The sequence below is a fragment of the Chroicocephalus ridibundus genome, chromosome 4 (genome assembly GCF_963924245.1).
Source record: "Chroicocephalus ridibundus chromosome 4, bChrRid1.1, whole genome shotgun sequence".
Classification (NCBI taxonomy): domain Eukaryota; kingdom Metazoa; phylum Chordata; class Aves; order Charadriiformes; family Laridae; genus Chroicocephalus; species Chroicocephalus ridibundus.
In genome coordinates this window covers 58631609-58648533 of record NC_086287.1, presented here as the reverse complement: position 1 = coordinate 58648533, position 16925 = coordinate 58631609, and the positions used below count along the sequence as shown (strand labels likewise).

Here is a 16925-nt window from a genome sequence, read left to right as displayed (position 1 = left end):
CCCGCCCCCAAATCACACTCCAACCACCACCTCCCCAGCCTCCCACATTTCTTGCTGATTAATTTTCCAGCTGCAAAAAAAAAAAAAAAAAAAAAAAAAAAAAAGGAAGGGAAGAATTTGTGGGGGGGACCGGAGCCGCGGTTCCGGGTCCCCCCTCACCCTTTCCATCCCCGGTGTCGCATCCCCATCCCGCCCTTTGCCCGGAGCCGCCCCGACGTGGCCACCAGTGGCTGCGGGCGATGCGGGGGGAGTTGTCCCCGTTGCCCGCCCCTTCGGAGGCGCGGCCCGGCCCTTCTCCGCCTTTTGTTGGTTGCAGGGGAGGCGGTGGGGGGGACGGACCGCGGGGGCGGTAGAAAGGGCGGGCGGCGGGGCGGGAGGCGGCAGTGCGCGGAGCGGCATCGCGCAAGGGCTGGGCCCCGCCGTGGAACGGAGGGTGCCAGCATGGCTCTGGATTTCCTGGCGGGATGCGTCGGCGGTGAGGAGCTTTGGGGGTGGGGGGGGAAAGGGGTGTAAAAAAAAAAAAAAAAAAAAAAAAAAAAAAATCTGAAAGATTTTTAAAACGGAAAAAAAAAAAAAGGGGGGGGGGAAGGGAAAAGCAAGGAAAGGGGGGGAAAAAAGAAAATAATATAGGGGAAGAAAGGAGGAAAAGAAAAGGGGGGGAAGGAGGAAAGAAAAGGGAGGTGGAAAGGGGAAAAAAAAAATCGAAATCGAAAATTAAAAAAAAGCGGAAAAAGGGGGGAGGGGAAAACGGGAAAAATATATGTTTGTTTTGGTTTTTTTAAAGCGGAAAAATGGTGGAGGGGGAGCAGTGGGGGGGATTGGAGGGGAGGGCTGGGCGCGGCGCTTTAATTTGGGGAGCGGAGAATTGCTTTGGGCACGGGGGATTGCGGGGGCGGGGGCGGCGTTGAGAGCGGACGCCCCGCTGCAGGTGGGGCCCGAGCCCGGGAGCGGCGGGGGCGGGTGCGGGGGGGGGGACACCACAGCGACGAGGAAGGTCTCGGGGGTTTCCCGGTGGAAATTATCGGCGGGGAGGGGGTGGTGGTTGCGGGCCGTCCCTCCCCGTGGCGGTGTCGCAGCGCCGGGATTTGCCCGAAGGGGCTGGAAGTGGCGGGGGGGGGGATGGGGTGGGGAGGTCTCTCGGGGGTGGCTCGGGGACCCCCCCGGGCTGAAAATATTGCTAGCGGAGCGCTTTAACGCGCAGAGGAGGAGAGGAGACGTAGGGTCCCCCCTTGCTCTTCCCCGTGCATCGCCTTATGGCCTGCCGCCTTCTATTTTTAGCCACTGTTAAATTGTGTTCGGGAGATTTACTCTCGCGTCTTTTCAGCTATTTGTGTTTGCTCTTCTCCTTGCCAACCCGGCAAAGAGATATTTTTATTATTTTTTTTTTTTATGTGTTATATTTTTCCCTAGCTTCTCTCCGACTTCATCCTAGCGACCCCCCGCTTGCCAGGGTTCCCGCACGGTCAGTTAGTTGTGTCACTGGTCTTTTCATGCTGAACGCGGTGCACGTTCCTATTTTTGTGCCTTGGACTATCCTGCCGCTGTGCTGGCCTTGAGCAACCTGGACTACTCCATCCTAGAGCGGCCTCGCGTTTCTGCCACGTCTTCTCGGGGAGAGACGTTCCCTTTCTGCAGATGTGGGAAGGCGCACCTGAAGCACTTGTAGCTCTTGCTGGTGGTGGCCAGAAATGGACTGAACTTCCAGTTCTGGTCACAGAAGTGGGGAGCTGGAGGATCCCCTGCTTCAGGCAGTACTCGTGTTTTCCAGTGCAAAATGCTGAACTTCTAGTAGGAACTTCTAAAAAGTCCTTTGACGCTAGAATATAGCAAAGGTTTTTGGTAATGCATGGTCCTTCTGCAGGTGCTACCATCGCATCTGGAAAGGCTGTGGGCAGGAATCGTCTTCTGCCTTTAGAGAAGTGTCCAAGTTTTCTCTGCCTCCACAGAGTGACACATCCATGACATATTTTGTGTCAGAGGAAATCAGCAGCTTCTGCCCACTGGACTTGCCCTTGGGCTGAGGCCGGGTGTCACTGCTGTACGTCCCGTATGATGCGACATGCTCTGTAGTCACATACCTGGACGCCTGCCTGGGGCTCAGAAGCCTGACGGGACCATAAAGGCACCTAGTACTGGCCTGAAGGACTAGCCTGTAGATCCCTTATCTTCTGACGGGAGGGGATGCTCTTTAGCTGGCCTCCCAGGAAGGCCGTGCACTTGCCTCTCGGGCTGGTGGCTGTGGCTGGGCTGCTGTAGCCCCAGACCTAGGAAGAAAACTATGAGGCGTAACCTGGGCATTTCTTTTGTTTCAGGTGCTGCCGGAGTGCTGGTAGGACACCCATTTGACACTGTTAAGGTGGGTTGATTATGAAATACCTTTGTCTCTAGGTAGAAAACTTGCAGTTTTTCCAAGGAGTGGGGGAGGAAAAAAAAAATAATAAAATTCCCAGACACTGTAGGAGCATAAATGTGTGCTGGAAAGCTTGGAGCAAGCCTCCTCAACCGCTGTTGTTAGATTTGCAGTCTCCAGCTCTTCAGAAGCGAAAAAAAATTCTTAGTATGTATGATTCAACCCAGTAACGTGGCCAACATTGGCCTAAACTACACGTTCATCAGTGCAGTAACAATGCTGCATTTGAAAATACCATCTGAGATTGAACTTAGTTTTGTTCTAAGTGTGCTTCCCTGCAGCTGTTGATCACTCACTGCTAGAACTGCCTCTCCCCGCGTTTGTAACTCAAACCTCCTTTGTTACGAGGTTGAAAATTTGTGTTTTGTTGCCCCCTCGAGCCCCGCTACTTACTCCTCCAGCATTAATTTGTTAGACTAGCCAGAGGGCATAAGTGGATTAAAAAATCCACAGCATGAAGCTTGTCTGGGGGCTTGTTCCTCCCTTTAAGCATTATTATGTATTTTTATAACTTCCCAAGTTAAAATTGATTTTTTTTCTGATAGTCGCTTAGCTGTATGTATTATGCGTACTAAGGGTAGCTAAGACTTGTTCAAAGATAGGATTTGAAATCTCCCGGGGGGTCCAAGCCCGTTTTTCAGAACGGGATGACGACTTAAAGTCGCTTTTTGGCAGCCTTATCCAAAGCCTCGCGCTGGAAGAATAGAAGAAGGGATGCCAACATATTCCCTGCTAAATGAATACAGCAGATGACTTGACTGCAGCAGACAGCGTGCCACCCGCTGGAGCTATATTTGGTATTCTTCTACCTTGCTGAATTTAGATATGCGAAGGGCTGATAGTGTTACTGAGGTCATCGCCATATTCTGTATTCCAGCACATGGTTAACTGGATACAGATTTTTTGCTAGCTAGCGGATATTAGTCTTTGCCAGTCAAGTGCAAGCTGCTCAAGTAGTAAAAATTATGTATGTTTCTCGAAGTATGGTAAATTTGACTGTTAAGTCATCGAGTTGAATTCTAGTATATATTTTCGGGACCGGTATAATCCAGACTTGCACATTTATTTTTTTTTTATGGTGGTAGAGGGCCAGCTGTCTCTTTCTCTCACCCCCCCTATCCTGCCAAGTTTTACATGCTTAACTTAGGGTGACAGGTCATTTCACTGAAGCCAGCAAACTGGCTGTTATTATTAAAACTGTTAATATTCTATGCTCAGGCTAAAGTTAAGCACATATGGGGTTTTGGTTTGTTTTTTTTTTTGTTGTTGTTGTTTTAAAGTGGAACAACTTCTACTGCATGAAACTAAATATTTAAGTGTCTGGGAAACTGGGGCTCCCATGCTAATTCTAGCAGCTGTATTAATGTAAAATAGATGTGTTGGCTTTACAAAAAGCATCTCACTTTACAATAGAGCAAACAGGAGTTTGTTCCTGGATGACTTTAAATGTTTTATGAAATCCAGTGTGGCACACTATATATTTTCGTACCCGTTAGAAGGTGGTACAAGCATTTATTTATTTTTTTGGTTAGAGAAAATACTACTGTTTGTGTTATTTGTCACCACTGTATGTGGGAAAACTAACACTACAACTAGTCTTAAAAAAAAAAAAAGACATTGCAAAACTTGTTGTGTATGTATATGTGTTAAGAATTAACCTTTTTATAGTTCTGCAGTGTTTGAAGGGCTAGCTGGTAGTCACCTTAGACTGTAAGTTTTTAATATAACTGAACAATGGGAAAGCTGCTTAGATAAGCCAGAATTTGACTTCTGAATTGGCTTTTAAGCTCTCTTTTTTTTTTTTTTGGCCGGTGACCGTGTTTCACAAGGCGGGGAGGGGGATGGTGGGACACACAGGGAGAGCTCGAGCCGGTGAAGTCGCCCTGTGAAACCCACAACTGAGCTGATCTCAGAGCTGGCAAACTCCTTATCCCTGGTTTGTTGATGTAATGTATAAAATTGCTTTTTTGCTTTTAACTGCCTTTACTTTCTGAGCTAGGGGCTGTCTTCATTAACAGCAAAAGTGTTACTTTGTTGTAGATGAGAGATAAGCCTCATCACGGGAGAGTTACCTAGTAAGTATAGCCCAGGTGAACACTTCTGTTTCTCTCAGTCTTAATTTATTCCCAAATGTATTAGTTCAAATAAAGATCTAAAAGACTTATGAAGCTTTTCCCCTTTTTAGTTTTAAACCGGTGTGTCCCTCTTCTACAGCTATGGCATATGGCATGGAGGGAGCGGGGTTTAAATATCCCTTTTTTTTTTTTTTTTTTAAATGTAAAAATCTTATTCTGAACCTTCTCTCTGGTATGCATTTCGGGCTGTACACACAGTGGCTCTAAAACTGAATCTCAGGCACACTGTTGTTGAGGTCGTATCCACTTCGTACCCTGGGAAGACATTTTTCATTGCTCAAACACTTCTAAATCACTTGGTTTTGCACATTATGAAATGTTTGGACTGTTTTGGGGGTGTGGTGGTTTGGGGGTTGTTTTCTTTTGCTTAGTCTTGTGTACCTTTAATATAAGGCTTTAGTGCTGTGAATTTACAATGTGTTACTATTGGACCTAAAAACCTCAGTAAGAGTGGGTTCAAATAAGAAGGAAGCCAGAATATCGGGCAATGCCTAGAACAGAGGGTTAAACTTTGCACATGGTTCATCCTTCCTGTAGTTTTACACACTAAAGAACTTGTTGAATATGGCATGAATACCCATGAAATAAAGTTTTATATGCATTTATTGCCCCGCCTGGCAGTTCTCTAATGCGGGTACCCCTGCGTGGTCAGCACGCGGCTCAAATGAAAGAGCCAGTTTTCATTCTTAGACCTGTAACGTCAGTACTCTGACCTATCCTACCACAAGGCTTAATTGGTTAATATTTCACAAATTACTTGGACAAAAATAGTGGGAGCTGTATGCCACGAGGCAATTCAACCTATACATAGAATAGGGCTAATTCAAAACTACTGAAGACAAGTGTATAGAAAACTTAAAGTTAGAAGATTCCTAAGCTGCAGTTCTCCCAGAGCCCATACATGTGGAAATCCCCTGGCTTCACAGAGGGGGTTTGAAACCGTAGCAGTGAACTGTAAATGGAGTAAAACCTTCATTTTGTGCAAAGTTTTACGACTTCACTTGTGGGTCTGCTTCTTAAACTGTTTTAACAATCTGCCTACCCTTCCCCCCCCAACATCACTTTGAGTAACAAAGGATTTATTTCCTTTGAATTCTACCATAAGCCCACTTTTAAGGGGGCTTTTAATGTTTTAAGACCCTGTTCCACTGTGGAAGACCTGAGGTGATCTCAGCCTCCCAGTCGGGCCAGCGTACGCTAATGTCTATACTAAAAAGAGACTGAAAGCTAAAGTTTGTTTAGTTTTTTTAGTTCAAAATGACATGTTGTAAGAATATAAAAAGAAAAAATACTGAAACTGTAAATTATTTAGGTTTTGCCTCAAAGAAAGCTAATCTGAATATAGAATTTTGACAAACCCTGTCCCCAGATCATATTTCTAGCCCCACATCATCTTACTGGTCTTTCATTGTTGTGGTGGTGTATATTTACTTTGGGCAAACGTTGATAAAGAGATTTTAAAGTCAGGAATCTTTCACACGGAGCTGATAATCTCTTCTTGTGATCAGAATAAGAGTCTCAAAGTTGTTTTTGCCCTGGAGTTGCAGCAGCAGCAGCATTAAATGCTTGATAAGCTTCTTTTCTGAGGAACGTGGCAGCCCTCCATGCTGGAAATCAAAGACAGATTTCTAACTTTTGAGTTTATTGCAGCCTAGGACTTTGCATGAACTAGGTAGCTTTGAGACTTTTTTTTTTTGTTTAACTGTGACAAATCAACAGGAAAAAACATAATTGGAGTTTCCAATCAAAGGTTAAAAAACATCTAGAAAAAGGGCCTGTCTCCTAATGTCACCAGTTACGGTGGCATCTCTCTGTCCAGCAGAACATACCCTTTTGGCTTTGGAAAAGCTAATTGATGACTAACAGTAAAGATTCAAAACAGCCACACCCCCACAAATTGTTTGTGTTCAGCAGCTTAAAAAAATCCAAATCAAAATTTAAAAGGACGAGTGGCTTTTTATTTCTTTCCTCATGCAAAGTAAGACTTCTTAAGAGTCACTTCCCAGCTACCCTCTGGGGAAAAAAAAAAAATCAGATCTCAGTGAAGGGACCCAAGTCTGGTGGCCAAAAATTGTTGAAAGTCTCCATCCTTTTAAAATTATCTTTATTTCATACTTGACGTGTAAATACATTTTTATAAAATTCTGTCAGGTTTGTACAGATATTCCTGAGCGTGAACAGAAGTATTCTTGGCAGCTAAAGAAAGTACTTATTGTAGCCAGTACTGGAGAACTTCAATCTGAAATCCTAGATAACAGTGTACCCTGTTGTACTTCCACATGCTGTTTTTCTAATATTCCCGAGAAGTTAATAATCCTCCTCCCTCCATGTTTTCACCCCCCAAATTAGTTCAAAACACAGAACATTTTTCAATTATTTTGCCACATTTGGCATTCCAGTGTCCAGCTTGTGCTCTTGCATATACATTGCTATAGCAAATCTCCATATATGTACAAGACAATTTACCAATTCGCCTGGTCTCGACATACAAATCAGTATCTCATACAACTTCTTATAGGTTCGTCTACAAGTTCAAAATGTAGAGAAACCTCTCTACCGTGGGACCTTCCATTGCTTTCAGTCCATCATAAAGCAAGAATCTGTAAGTACAAAATAAACGCTTTGCCTGTTTTTTATCTTCATATATTTTGAGTCAGGAGGGTGGGAAAGCTGTTAAAAAAAAAAAACCCCTACAAATATCGAAGATCAAGAGATAAACATACTGTGAACCTCACCTGACCATAGGGCAGATATTGTAGTTTGCCAGAAACTTCACGAAGATCACTAAGTTGGAAGTTGATATTTTAAAGTTAACTCTTTAAATAAGATAATGAGTTATTTGAATAGTTTGTTTTCCCAGAATCCAAGCAATCTGAGCAATGAGTGAAGAAACTGGTGAGTTTTGTTTTTCTGCTGAAGCTTTAAGACCATAACTAGAAGGGTGGCTTTAGGCTTTCAGCTACTTTAAAAATAAAGTATAAAATTTAACAGGAAACACTTATCTGGATGGAGTAAGATTATTTTCTGGATGTGTTCAACTATATATTTGTGCTGCTCCGAATGTTTAGATGTTTGTGTCCTAGGCAGAGATGAAATTACTATTACAATGCAAGATGGTATTAAGATGGGTTTTTCCTCCCTTCTCCCATTAGGCTTTTGGACTCTATAAAGGTATTGGGTCACCAATGATGGGACTGACCTTCATTAACGCCCTTGTGTTTGGTGTACAAGGAAACACGCTTCGTGCTCTTGGAAAAGACACTCCTCTAAACCAGTTCCTTGCAGGGTCGGCAGCAGGGGCCATCCAGTGCATCATCTGCTGTCCCATGGAGTTGGCAAAGACAAGAATGCAGCTTCAAGGAACAGGTGAATACAAACTAAAAAAGAAGAACTACAAAAATTCTCTGGATTGTTTGATCAAAATCTATCGAAAGGAAGGGCTGAGGGGTATCAACAGGGGCATGGTCTCTACGTTCATCAGAGAGACTCCAAGCTTTGGCTTTTACTTCCTGACCTATGACTGCATGACCAGGTATTTAGGCTGTGAAGCTGAAGACAGTTACGTTATTCCCAAACTGCTGTTTTCTGGGGGGATGTCAGGAATCGTGTCCTGGCTCTCCACCTATCCTATGGATGTGATCAAATCCCGGCTTCAGGCCGACGGCGTTGGAGGTGTCACACAGTACAAGGGCATTTTAGACTGTGTCAGAAAGAGTTACCATGACGAAGGCTGGAGGGTCTTCACAAGAGGTCTCACTTCCACGCTTCTCCGCGCTTTTCCTGTCAACGCAGCTACCTTTGCTACTGTCACTGTGTTCCTAATGTACATGAGGTCAGAAGACAACCTTCATGAGTGTGAACCAGGGCCAGTAATCCAGCAGCCTTCCAGTTTGTGAGCCCAAGCTGTTCGTTCTCCTGATCCAACGCCCAGCCGGTTGGGTTTTTTGAACGTTAACATTTGACCCGCACAAGTGGTATAAATGTATGCTATCTGTATAAAGAATTCCTAAATGTGTCATTAGGATTTCATCTCATTACTTGTATAAACAGCATATTGCCTTTATTAAGGACTTCTTATCTAGTAGTATCCAAGTAAGATGGGGACCTGCCTTTAGAAAGTACTGTATAGTTACTGTTGCAGCTCCAGAAGAGGATCTGGAGAATGTCGTAGTACCAGAAATCAGGTTTTCTTCCACTCATGTTCTGAATGACCGAGGCAAGTTGAATGCAGAAATGTTTTCAGAAAAGAAACGTGGTTTTTGCACGTAACAGGAGTAAGTATACTCCTCTGAGAGGAAGCAGGGGGAGGAAATGAAGTGGTGGAGGCATTTTGCAGGTAACCCTGAACTGTTTTAAGACATGTACTAGCGTTCAGCTAGCCCTGTGTTTTACTTTTCCTCTGCTTTCATAGGTCAGTGGTTTTAGTAGCAACTTTGTTCATACTGGTTTGCAAAAAAAAAAAAGAATAATAAAAATATATGATTTGTTCCTAAGCTACTCCCTTACCTTTCAGCTTTGAATAAATGTCTTATGCACAAAGTTAGCATCTGCACTCATAGGCACTTGTTCCTTGAAATCTCAAGGCTTGTAAGGATGTAGGGAAACTTAAATCTAGTAAGATTGATGTTATTTGCCTTCACTTCCGTTTCTCATTTGGTGGGTGTACGGATCGTATCGACTAGATTCAGCCCAAGTAGACTTCGTTCTCTGAAGTTAATGCAATTTTCCGCCATTTCTCCCCACGTGTCCCAGAGCAGCCAGTGACGTACAGAAGTCAAAGTCCTACCTGTGGTATTGCACAACGCGTTCGTGGGTGCAACGTTAGCTTAGCAGCTTGAAGTACTGTAGAAATACGTTATGTCTTTAGAAGTGGAAGTTTCACACCTTTCCAGAAAATAGGGGTGTCAGTGTCTGAAATGGTTGGTGTTCAACACACTTGCATTAGGAATTTAAACAATGCCGATTTTTATGTATTCAGTTACAGTGCTACTGGAAAGGGGTTTGGAGAATTTTCTTCTTACCTTAATCCGCTGTGATTTTTATATTTTTTTTTTAGCAGTCTGTTCAAGAGGGATTGCATTAGTCAAAGAGCTACAAACAGTTATTTAAGATTTGGCATAAGAACCACACATATTTGGCACAAGTAGCCAGGAGGAAGGAGTGCACGTGTGTGAGGAATGTTCTAAAACCTATCAATTTAGTTCAGTAAGTACAACTTGTTACGCTTTTGGTTGGGACAAGTGCAATATGTTTAATTTATATGAATTTCCTAGAGAAATCTTATTTCATAGCATTTTGCACTGTAACACAATATGCTGGGAGAAACCTGTAAAACTGGTATGTCTTTTTATACCTTGGAGGTATGTTGGATGTTTTAGTGCCTACTTGCACTGAGATTCAAATTGAATGTTAAATCTTGTCTACTAAGCTGCATATGCACAACTCACAGCAAAGACCATTTACACCTTTGTACAATAGTCTGTAATTACTGTATGTAAAATTCAGGGAATAAATTTTTTAAAAATTTTGACCTTGGTTTTTGAAAGTTTCTTATGTTTTACTCGGATGCTTCCTTGTGTTGAATGGGGCTTGCAAGAGAGTGGGGTTTCTGCTTTTTGCCTGAAGAAACTTGTTCCCCGTCTGCCTTCCCCGCACCACCAGGAAGGGCAGTGCCTTGCTCTGGCTTAGAGCGTTATCAGTCAGTTCATTGAAGGAAAGAAGGGAAGTTGCCTGAGCTCACTTCTTCAAATGGGTCTTCTCAGCGAGTACCTCACTTGAAGATAGTGTAGGTACTAAGGGAACAATCCTGCTTTTGAGCCTGAGAGCTGGCAGCGCACCAGGACCCTTCATATTCTGCATTAATTTGTTTTTAGGAGTGTTGAAGAAGACAAGTCCAGGGTCCCTGCGGAGTGACATCAGAATCAAGCACCCATTCTGCCAACAGCACTGTTTGTAGCCCAATCATAGAATAGTTCGAGTTGGAAGGGACCTTAAAGATCACCTAGTTCCAAACCCGCTCCTACTAGACCCCATCCAGCTCGGCCTTGAACGCCTCCAGGGATAGGGCATCCACAGCTTCCCTGGGCAGCCTGTTCCAGTGCCTCACCACCCTCACAGTAAAGAATTTCTTCCTAATATCCAATCTAATTCTCCCCTCTTTCACTTTGAAACTGTTACCCCGTGTCCTATCATTACACTCCCTGATAAAGAGTCCCTCCCCATCTCTCCTGTAGGCCCCCTTTAGGTACTGGAAGGGGCTATAAGGTCTCCTCGGAGCCTTCTCTTCTCCAATGACACTTGTCTCTAAGACACACAAGTTTAGCAAAAAAGCTTTGCAGGCTTTTTTGGTTTTAGACAGCTCAACTTGTCCAAAGAGCATCAATATTCCAAATAAAAAGCCACACAGGAAAAGCAGGATGATTTGTGTTACGACCTATGAAAAAGACGCTCTCATCGCTGCTGAGAGGTTATTTCAGGTACTGGCTCCGCTAATTCATCTTCTGAAAGGGTAGATACACTTGACGGAAAAAAACCACCCTGTCAAGCATCAGTTTACTGGATCAGAAAAGGGAAAGGCCACCACTTCTCCAGCTAACTGTGACCAGGAGCAGTTCCAGTCAAGCACCTCATGTTCTCTCAGCAGGAGCAACAACGTTGAACTATGGCCCAGAAACAAATACCTGGAACAGGCAAACAGCGTCTTCCTAGAAAACAGTAATATCGTTAAATCAGAAAGGGCTGCTCCATGTTTTATTTGCAGTATTTAATAAAACCTTCTCTCTAGAAATTCATCCATCTGGAACTTAAATACTCAGTAGCAGACACCGGCAGTTACTCAACAACAAGGCTAAGGGGAGGGTACAAACCAGCTTTCAACCTAGTCTGATGTCAGGCGCTTGAAATCTGTGCGAATCTCCTACCTACTAAATCAAGCTAGACAACAGCCTCAGCCTTTTTGAACATGATTCAGTTCCTTCCTGATGGATTTTTGCCACGTCAGCCAAATTAAAGTTAGACAGAACTGTATTTCGCCTCCCCAGATCCTCCTTCCCACAAGCACCATGATACTGGGTAGGAGATGCTCTAACAACTGAAGGGAAGAAGAAGGTAAAACTCTATCAAGGTAAAACTCCCTGAAAGTAACTCGCCTCCTATCAAGTCCCTGTGCTCTACCCTTTCTTATGACCCACGCTGCTACTGGATGGGTCACACCAGCGTTACAAGTTGCAGTCACAAATATGCTCAATTAGCACAAGAGGAAAACACCCAGGTACACCACTTCCAAGTTTTAAAGAAGTTACATACTAAAACTACTGGGGTGAAATTCAGGCCATTTATGTCTGCCAGTGTAACACGACAGTATTTTATCTTTTTTTTTTTCGCCCCTTTTTTTCCTTGCCTTTCTCCACATGTAGCTTTTTTACAGTTCACATGAAAAAGTAGCAAGACATTGAAGGGATGAGAACCCGTCCATTGCAGGTGCAGGACGGGTAGCACAATGGCAAAGTTACTAAGATGTTAAGTATAAAATGTTGACCTTGCAGACATATGTTTGTTCTGTGAAATTAAATATATTTACTATTATGCTGGAAAGCAGGTGTCAACAGCTGTTATTAGCCAAGCTCTTGATCTGTGAATAGTTAAATAATAACTTAAAGCCCCGAAGAGTGCCAAACACCCTTGGATTAGCAGAAGGTGCTATTAAACCGCTCTTCTGCCAGAAAAACATCCAGAGGAAATAGAAGCTTACCCAAGGCAACATGTCGTATCAAACACCACAAATATGGGGGCAGATGAAGGATCTAAAGGACCACATGTCTCTGGGAAGCACAGCAAGAGAGCAGGGAACCAGAGAACTTGCTGGGCCAAACCTAGTGGAGCTAAGACTTTGAAATCATGAGGAAGTAAACCACTTCTCTTCCAATATTCAGGAATTTAGGTATGTTCCTGGGCAGTGGGGGGAGGAAAGCAGAGGAAAAGAAGGCATTTTTATCCTCCCAGTGCAACAGTTTTGCAATTTTTGTACCAGTGTTGTGCTCACCAACTACAAAAATGGTTATCACTAACAGAAGAAAAAAAAAAAAAGGGTATTAGTGGCATAATATGCACAATAATACATATGATACACAGTAAAAGCTTGTCTACTTATAATTTATTATCAGTTTTAACTGATTTGATCTAGGATGTGATTTTAAGCTATGCAGTTTCATCAATAAATAATTTGAAAACAAGCAAGGTAAGGTCTGCAGTGAAAAATAACCCTATACATTGATGTAATTGGAAGAAAGGCAAGTTCTACCATCCACAAAACATTCTTCACGTCTATAAAATTTTACGTCTAACACAGTTAAATTGCTTCTTGGTATCATTCACTGTTATTACTTACAATTTGTTTAATGACTGCTTTTTCTTACTGAAAGAAACCTTCTGCATTTTTTACTAACAGAGAGTTGTACCATTTCAACCACATCCATGTGCCAATCGATAAAACACTAACATCCCAAGGAAGCCTGACCTCACGGTCTGTACTGTTTGCTAAACGCATCAAAATAGGGAGAATTATTGCTAGAGTAATTAGACTTGGCTAGACTAAAGTTTATGAAAGAAAATTAGTATTCTTTTTCTGCTTGTCTTAAGCAGAGATTTATTCTAGATGAGGTATACTCAAATGTTGCAATAAACCAGGCCACATGCCTTCTTCCTTGTGCAGATTCTTCCTTAAGTGAAAATACAACAGGTAACTTTCAAACAGGCTAGTAATAACATTAAGGCTTTTTAACTGCAATTAAAGGAGTTAAAAGTAAAAAATAACTCTCTTACCCTTAATTTCCTCCAGGCAGATACCTGCTTCCCCGCCAGTTCATAACTGAGAGACGGTACACTTCCATTTCACGCTCTAGAAAAAACTGAGATGAAATCTCCTATCCCTAACCTATGTGAGAGGAAAGAATAAAAACAAACCAACCAACCAACCACACGAGGAAAACCTGAAGACCTGCCATAGTATTATTCCTTATGATCCACTTCCAAGCCATAAACATTTGTATGCCTTTTAAATCTATGGGAGTCACTGGATTCGTTGGAAGTTCACTTAAAGCACTGGTTAAGATCGAAGACTGAAGGATTCTATATCCAAAGGCCAAATCTTCTGTTTTGCTGAGAAAAAAAGAAATACGTAGAAAAACAAGTCAAAACAAGCTGCATGATGCCCCACATCAAAAACTTTGCAAGCCAAAATTGCAATTGACAACATCAGTGAGGCCCTTGGCAAGCATCTTGTAGCTCTAAAGGACACCTGACTATGAGCCCTTAAATCAAAACACTAACTAATAAGACAAGGTTTTTGCACAGATTTGTCTTGCAATCGGCTGCTGAGATAAGCTTTAGCTGAAGCACATCAGGACACATCCAGTCACCAAGCATTTTTATGTATGGATTTTCCACTATTTAACAAGGAGTCAATCTTATGCCTCAGTCTTTATCTGCTCTATGATTTATCTCAAAAATATACCCGTTATTCACAAACAACATCCCTCTGAAATACACTTTTACTGTGTATGATATTGTGTATGGTGCTGTGTCTCCAGAAAGAGAACGAGAACCAGTGATCTGGACATCACTGGAGTTTACTGGAGATCTTTGATTCCCTACAGAGCAGCGATGGAGGACTCTGCGAGGCACCATCTGTCCCACAGGCTCCGCAGCGGCCTTGCAAACTTTACGAGCAGGAACACGCTGGTGGGAAGTCAAACCATGAGGCCCTCACTGCCTCAGGTGAGCCGAGACTTCTTAGGAAACCACTGCTGGAGTGAAGCATTGGTGTTCTACATGTCTATCAGCTAACCGTCACAGCCACTTACAGTTAAAAGCACATTCATTAATAATACATGCCATTAGATTTCCACATTCCTCTCTAAAGATATATTAATCTTGGATGCACGGATGCCTTAAAAATATATGATCTGTGTCACACTCAACAGTTTTTATTTTCCATCTTTATTTTCATTACCTTACTGATGCCTTTTAGGAATGCACAAGTACGCTTGGGACTCTCAGAAATCGGCAGTTGAACTTCTTTTTCACCTGCACTGGTGTGTGGGAAACTCGCTCTTTGGTGTTCCCACCCTACGCGCACTTGACCTCCTAGGGACACCCTCAGGCTTTGCTGTTCTGTCTGCTGGTCATGCTGTACAAACTGGTAATTCACTGCCATCTCCTGGCAAACTGCTATTCAAGAGCATAGGTACAGACTGCAATAAGGCATCCCCATTAGAGAGAAATCACACTTAAACCTACAACGATGCTTAATGTAAAAGTGGTGGCAAGAGAAGCATCCAAAAGTCCTGCAAGGAACCCATAGACTCATCATTCCTTTCCCCCCCTCCCAACATTTCTAAAGAACATCAGAGTGGCTCCTCAAGAGTTTCCGATTTATGGAGGAACCTGGTGAGAACAGCAGCTCACGAGAGGGATGTTATGTCCACACCTTATAGAAGGAATGGTATCCAACCAGCATCTGATCTTGAAGCTTTTCTGCTAGAAAAAAAAGTAACAGAAGACTTAAGGAAACCGTGAAACCAGAGTTGTCTAAAAAACAGTTGCTATAAGTGATCCTACACATTTGCCTACAGCAAAACAGTGTTTTTCTGCTACTTTAGAGGAAGGCAGGACCTGGAAAATCCACATGAACGCTTCTACCAAATCTGATGTGCTTTCTCCAAAAGGAAATTCAATAATCTCCAGATTACTTCCATGGAAATGAAGGGACTGGCGAAAATTCTAAGCAAAATTGCCTTAATAATATAGAACAATTGTGAGTACACATAAACTTGCCTAAACTGGTTTAATTTAGGCAAAGAGAATGCAACTGAGTAAAGGACCACTGATTAAATTACCTTACAAAATGAAGCCTGTAGCTATCCAGGTGGCATTTAAGCATTGCTGTAAAGCCACCTTCACACTTAGCCTTTTGCAACTTAATCCGTACAATCAAAATGAATACCGAGTTCTTGTGGTAACACAAGCACGCACATTCCTCCTCTAATTTGTTTGTACTTTTACAGATCGCTGTGTAGATACTTCTGCTTGTTGTGTTCTGCAGGGGGGTCTCACACCCTCCTCCTCACATCACTCTCCCATTTTTTGCCCTGGGACTGCCATATCAGGCTGATAGAGGAAACCTTTTCACTCTTGCCAAGGAAGAGCTACACTTTAATTACTCCATTTACACATCTATGAAGAAGCTTACTGGTCCCAAGTCCAACTTTTATTCTTTTTTTTTATTCCTGTCTGCAAAATTTACACCCAATATTCAGTTTTGAAATCCAACCCAAGTTCTGTAGCTTTTGAAGGACCTTGGATTTCTCCATAGCTTTAAGCAATAGAGAATCATTAGTGCAGTTACTAAGTTGTGAAAGCTTAGTGCCGATACACTGTTCACTGCCCTCCTCTTCTCAAGCCACTGTAACACAGACTTATGAAAGGCGCTGTACAGCTGAAAAACTTATTATTCCAAAGTGCCATCTTTATAAAACTGCTGGACCAGCCAACATCAGCAACAGCTACCACGACTGATTACCTAGACTGATTTGTCAAGCAGCCCTGGTAAAAAAGACCATTTTTCTCTATTTCTTCAAGGCATGAAGGAACCGCATTTTGAAGAATGTGATACAGCACACACTGTCCTGGAGTTTGTCCACCTTATTCAACTAGAAAGACTGGCAGTCCCATTTTTTCCAAGGCAGGCACTGATAAAATATCCTGTGAACACCTTAGGGCCAGTGATGACCAAGCGGAAGGACCTTTTCTCACCACTGCCATTCCCCTTTCATCTAGCACTTTGAAGGGATTAGCTTTCTTCAAACATTTTAAAGTCCCAGTAATTTTGCCACTTCTGTTAACTATTGCTTCTTACTTTTTCTTATTGTTAACTATTGCATTTTACTTTCCAATTTACCATGGAATTAGCAGAGGGAAAGTATCTTGTCTGCCTTTAAAACCACATTACTGCTGCCAAGTTGTTAGAATGTGTTTAGTATTTGGCTTTGTTGATGGACAATTTGTGGCCACTGCAGAGGGAAAAAGAAGCATCAAATTGCACTACGTCAATTCAACAGTGAGCATCTTCAAAAAGAAGATAACTGAAGTCAAATGCAAGTTCAGCTGAGGTCCTGGCAGAGAGGAAGGAATTCTCAGTTCCGTTTCACGAAGAATTTATTCTCTTTGCATTTCAAATTTGTGCCTGGGCTCCTCCTACAACCTTTTCAATAAAAACAATCTCGAGAAGTAACAGGTATTTAAGTTCAGTTTGTCTTATATTTGAAGCAGGACCTACTGCTACTGGCAGACCACAAGTAGACACAGCTGGAAAAGTCTACAGT

General features: G+C 42.7%; 1 protein-coding gene across 5 annotated transcripts; it reads left to right on the top strand.

The window, feature by feature from the left end:
• The first annotated feature begins 336 nt into the window (after positions 1 to 336).
• SLC25A29 (solute carrier family 25 member 29) lies at positions 337 to 10066 on the top strand. Of its 5 annotated transcripts, none has more exons than XM_063332912.1 (5): positions 386 to 475; positions 2313 to 2356; positions 4240 to 4346; positions 7064 to 7147; positions 7698 to 10066. In XM_063332912.1, the coding sequence occupies exon 5, from the start codon at positions 7731 to 7733 to the stop codon at positions 8439 to 8441; it is 711 nt and encodes a 236-aa protein (XP_063188982.1). In that variant the 5' UTR covers positions 386 to 475; positions 2313 to 2356; positions 4240 to 4346; positions 7064 to 7147; positions 7698 to 7730; the 3' UTR covers positions 8442 to 10066. The 5 variants fall into 5 exon arrangements, with proteins under 5 accessions (XP_063188978.1, XP_063188982.1, XP_063188979.1 ...); XM_063332909.1 differs by having other exon boundaries at positions 4240 to 4356; XM_063332910.1 differs by lacking the exon at positions 4240 to 4346 and adding an exon at positions 4410 to 4485 and having other exon boundaries at positions 417 to 475.
• Positions 10067 to 16925: the final 6859 nt, after the last annotated feature.

Excerpts from the sequence above, each read along its gene's own strand:
- SLC25A29 (XM_063332908.1), top strand. The coding sequence starts at position 442 with ATGGCTCTGGATTTCCTGGCGGGATGCGTCGGCG. Across the intron at positions 2,357-7,063 it reads ACCCATTTGACACTGTTAAG|GTTCGTCTACAAGTTCAAAA; the intron begins GTGGGTTGATTA and ends AACTTCTTATAG. Across the intron at positions 7,148-7,697 it reads CCATCATAAAGCAAGAATCT|GCTTTTGGACTCTATAAAGG; the intron begins GTAAGTACAAAA and ends TTCTCCCATTAG.